This window comes from Ictidomys tridecemlineatus, chromosome 7 (genome assembly GCF_052094955.1).
Source record: "Ictidomys tridecemlineatus isolate mIctTri1 chromosome 7, mIctTri1.hap1, whole genome shotgun sequence".
NCBI classification, from domain to species: Eukaryota; Metazoa; Chordata; class Mammalia; order Rodentia; family Sciuridae; genus Ictidomys; species Ictidomys tridecemlineatus.
In genome coordinates this window covers 137405679-137411054 of record NC_135483.1, presented here as the reverse complement: position 1 = coordinate 137411054, position 5376 = coordinate 137405679, and the positions used below count along the sequence as shown (strand labels likewise).

Genomic DNA, 5376 nt, shown 5'->3' with positions numbered 1-5376 from the left:
ATGCAGCCATTGAGAACCATGTGCGGAAGGGCCTCCATGATTGGAAAACTGAAGTCACAGTACTGTATGGACAAAGTTACTGCATGTCACAAACATCACATCTTCCTATACCAATGTAAGAAAAGGACTCGTTGAAGTAGGCCAGTGTGACCAGCACTGTAAGAGGGTCAGTGACACAACCACCAAGGACAGAGGATCTGGAGCGACTGAACCTGGAGCCACTGAACCTAACAGGACACCAAGGAGGCTCAGGCTTGCTCAGGTCACAATGTCAAGTCCTCATGGACCCTCTGCTCTGTACCAGGGAAGAGAACAGGGCAAGATACTGGAAAGACCCCTAAGAGGCTTCTGGACTAGGCTTCATGGGGGCATGGGTAGCCAGAGGAAAATGACATCAATGGCTCCCAGATAAATGTTGGCCAGAAATAAATGGACCTCCAAGGCAGACACATGTTAGAAGACCAAGTACAGAAACAGGTCACAATTTTGAATTCCACCTGTGTTATAGCAAGCATCAATGGAGAATTTTTATATTGTGACCTGTTAAGAGAATGAATGTTATACATAAGAATAAGAAAAATTAGATACAATACAATGATCTTGACATATCATACATTTGATTCAAATAGGGTATGAATTCTCATTTTCCACGTGTACAGATTGCAGGATCACGTTGGTTATACATCCATGTGTATACATACAGCAATCCTCATGCTCAGCTAAAATTTTAAAAAAATTTCTAGGTATTATACTTAATAAAAAAAATTAAAAGGGCTGGTTATGTGGTTAAGCCCCCACTCTGGGTTTAATCCTTGGTAAGAAAAAAAAAAAAAAAAAGGGAGGGGGCGCACTGGGATTGTGGCTCAGCAGAAGAGCACTCACCTCGCATGTGTAAGGCCCTGGGTTTGAGTCTCAGCACCACATAAAAATAAATAAATAAAGGTATTGTGTCCAACTACAACTAAAAAATAAAGATTAAAAAATTTATAAAAAAAGAAAAATTAGAAACAACTAATACTCAAGTAGAACCTAACCCATGACACTTCAAGTACTGAGGGCTAACAGTCTGACAGTGAACGTTATGGAGTGGGACACTCAAAAGAACTTAACTGTGGTTTGGCAAGAAAATGCTTCTGAGAATAAAGTGGGCTTTTCCACATGTTTGTCTTTAAGCAATATCATAACACAAGGCACTAAAACCGCCTTCCACACACAATCACAACATAATGCAAATGCAGCCTAACAACAGACTAGGCAAGGAATATCAATTTTGAAGATCAATGCTCTTTTGATCCAGCAATCCTTCCTAAGAACTCACCTAAGGGAGCAGCCAAGTGAACATAAAGAAACACAACGGAAGAAGCTCAATGCAGTGTCACTTGATTTTTTGAAACCTCTGGAAACTGCAGGACCCTTTGAGAGATGGGACATTAATTTTCTTTTCTTTTTTTTTTTTTTGTAGGTTCAAACAGCAATTCTTTTTTTTTCTTTTTTTTTTTTTTATTGGTTGTTCACAACATTACAAAGCTCTTGACATATCATACTTCGAACAATAGTTTCAAGTGAGTTATGAACTCCCATTTTTACCCCAAATACAGATTGCAGAATCACATAGGTTACACATTCACATTTTTACATAATGCCATACTAGTGACTGATGTATTCTGCTACCTTTCCTATCCTCTACTATCCCCCTCCCCCCATCTTCTCTTTCTATCCCATCTACTGTAATTCATTTCTCTCCTTATTTTTCTTCCAATTCCCCTCACAACCTCTTTTATGTAGTTTTTTATAACAATGAGGGTCTCTTTCCATTTCCATGCAATTCCCCTTTTCTCTCTCTTTCCCTCCCAAGAGATGGGACATTAATTTTCTTATTTGCTCCTACCATATTCCCTCAAGGCACAGAAAAATATGGATAATCAAAGAGTGCTGAAAAGATATAGATGACCTTTTTCTCTCGCAGTGCCAGGCACCAACCTCTTGTACTTTTAACCTCCACTTCTGTTCAACTCCCAGATGTTGCTGAGACATGGAGATTTTAAAAGCCTCATCGCCCTACAAGTAGGCAAAAATTACTCAGCAGACAAGAGTGACAGCAAGTTGCATGCAGATGCAGCACAGTTTGAAGCACTCTCTAGCCCTACTACCTCCCACATAGTGCCCTACATTAGAATAATCACAAGTCTCATGAAGAGGGAAATGCAACTTTCAGGAGTGAACACAGCTTTGGACAAGTGTGTGCCTGCCCATGGGGAAGTCACCACCGGAAGCAGAGCCACAGATAGTAACGATGATGAGGACACTGAGCACTTCAGATCTGAGCAGGAGAATGAAAGTAAAGAAACAAGAGGTGAAGGGAAGGATGCCTTGAAAAGTCTGAATCGAGGAAAGCAAAGACAGCTGCCGTTGGTGCTAAGGCTTCCATCTCACTCCACTCGAAAACTTGGGCTGATGGGACACACAGAACTAAAACCAGGAGGACTCAAGAGGCATTCAGGTGAACAGCGAGGTCTGGCCCCCACTAAACTTATGTTAGATTATGGAATTTTAAAAGTTCAAATACAGAGTGTAGTTGAAGATAATGAAGATGGAACAGATATGCCCCAGGAGTAGTGGGCTCCTTGTGAGGACTCCTTGCCCTCCATGGATATGGATGCTTTCCTGAACATCTGAAACCATCTTGGATCATTGCACTTAACTAAAAGCTAGAAATAAAAATATATACATGAGCTGGGGCTGGGGCTCAGTGGTAGAGTGCTTGCCTAGCACACATGTGGCACTAGGTTCAGTCCCCAGCACCACATGAAAAAAATAAATCTAAATAAAATAAAAGTATTGTGTCAATCTACAACTAAAAATATTATATATATAATGTATATTATATATATATACACACACACACACACACATACACACATAACACTTCTTGACAGGAGCAGATGCTCAGTTCGTGTGAAGTGAGCATTGTGGGTCCATCTTTTGTTTGAAATGCATTAGTGAGGCCTGTCACAGAGGAAAGACCTTAAAGTGTCCAACATTGTTGCTGAGGTGTTTACCAACTTTAAGGAGAAAGAATACAACCTGTCTTTTTTTTTCTTCCAAACTTCCGCAAATAGTATATGTAACTTAGAAATAAAAATAGACACAGCAAATGTACAAGTGTGTTCTAAATGTTATCAGGCTCCACAGATATGCAGAAGAGTTGTGAAGGCAAGAAAAGGCCCTCAATGGGAGATTCCATAGTTAATAAGAGGCTTGAATATCAACAAGTTCACACGTACATCAAGCTTAGCACATTTAACAAGAGACTTAGATATATAAAACTGGCTCCCTTACCTTTTCCAGCACAAAGATGCTGGTTTTAAAGACTTTCACTTCTCTGTTGGCATCAATGAAACAAGCTGAAGAAAAGAGAAAGAATAACAATAATCAAAATATATAAAGAAGTTACAAAGCTCAAGTTGTTAACAAACAATCCTAGTCAAAGGTTTCTCTGTAAAATAATGTAAAAAAAAAATCCAGAAATGTCACTGTCATGCATATAGCTCCGGGAATAACCAGGTAGTCATCCAGGTGTTAGGAGCTATGCTGATTCTGTAGTTACTTTCAGTAACAAAATGACACAGTTCACTGGGAAAATGTTATGATTTAAAGAATCCATATAATCAACATAAATCAAGAAACTTTTGGTATGAGTTATAGATCTGCAGTAGAGGAGTTGTCTAGCATGCCTGAAGCCCTGTGTTCCATACTCAGCACCAGAAAAAAGCTTTTAATGACAGAAAAAAAAATGCTGGCAAAAAAAAAATTAACTCAGGGAGCTCAGACACTTAGGTTCCTATGCAAAGCCCCCAATCCCATCCACCTTCATGAGGAAAACCAGGGAATATCTTCTGACCACTACTTATTCTGACCACATGATACACCCAGGGGTAGGGTTCTCTGACTTGCACCCTACCCCAGGAAGAAGTGTGGGGGACACAGCCTATGAAAATACATCTGTGTAACACAGGCAAGAGAGCTTTAAGCACAGAGTTCACATAGGTGCAGCAGCCTTGGACACCCAAATTCAACTGTGCAAGACCGCATCAGGCAAGGGTACTAAGAGGCAGAGATGTGGAACAGATTTCATTCCATATAAAACTAAACAAACCAAACACACTCAAATGCACTGTTCCATAGAAGAACATGTGGTATCAAATTGTGATGCCAGATGTAACTCAGAGGTTATCATGGTGAAGGGCAACAGCTACTAGACAGGTGGCGGGTACACAAAGCTCTGTAAGGCAACTGGGCCATTTTCCTGTAATTCAGTCAAATTCCAATTTCTAGCAGAATTAAAGGATACTGAGAGCTTCCCACGAGGTCCTGTGAACTAAAGTTCATAGCCAGGTTGGGGTACGAAGACAGAGGGGAATATAACACAATGAAACCAGGTCAAGCCTCCCTCTCCCTCTTCTGAATATTTGCCTAGAGACAGTGACAAGAGTCCTAACAGGAAAACCTGCGAGGACTAGGGATAAGGTGAATTTCATGTTGTTCATATAAATGCCTCCTGTACACAGCAAGAGTGAGCCACCAGGGAGCACCAGGGAGGAACAGAGGAGCTGTGAAGTTTCTAGATCTTGACATTTATAGACAAGAACAGAGAGCCTGGCAAAGGCTCTAGAGCAGTGACCCAACTATGTTATCTGAGAAGGAGCACTGCAACTTCCTCTCTATTAAGGGAAGAACTTCAGATGAGGCAAGGAAGATGCTTCTGAACAGGGAATGAAGGGAAGGTATTAAAGGAAGAGTCTTAGGTACAAGAAAGCAAAGCAAGGTGGCCAATGCCATGGGGGCAAACTCAGAATGTAGGGGCTCAGGGGACTAAACAAATCACCAAATTGAAAGAGGGCATAGCTGAATAGACTAAGGCAAATAACTAAGGCTAGAATGTCATTAAGACCCGCAGCAAGAAAGCAAGGTGGGCAAGGAAAGGGGTACAGACCTGGGGGAGTGGGCAGCATTCAAGGAAAAGTGTCTCTGTCTCAGGTCTCTGGACAAAGAGCTCTAGAAAATGGAAAAGTCAAGAAGTTAAGGCCCTGGGTTTATGAAGTCTACCAAGTATGATACTTAGTGGGATAATAGTTTATAAACATAAAAGGCTAAGACTAAGAGGTCAATACCAAGTGTAAATGGTTGACAGACACAGGAAGAAGACTGTATGTAGTTCTGGAAGGTGACATGAGGGGGCTGAGAAAGACCAAATGCCTAAAGCCAATAGGGAATGATCAGGGGTGCAAGGCTCAAGTGGTAAGGGCAGAGAAACAAGGGTAGAACAAAAAGATAAGGAACAAGTTACCAAGATGAAAAGGTTATTCATACTAGGTG

General features: G+C 40.9%; 1 protein-coding gene across 1 annotated transcript; it reads left to right on the top strand.

The window, feature by feature from the left end:
• Positions 1–2019: 2019 nt before the first annotated feature.
• LOC144365723 (elongation factor 1-beta-like) lies at positions 2020–2616 on the top strand. The gene has a single exon (XM_078018474.1). It carries the CDS (start codon positions 2020–2022, stop codon positions 2614–2616), a length of 597 nt encoding a protein of 198 aa, XP_077874600.1.
• The last annotated feature ends 2760 nt before the right edge of the window (positions 2617–5376 follow it).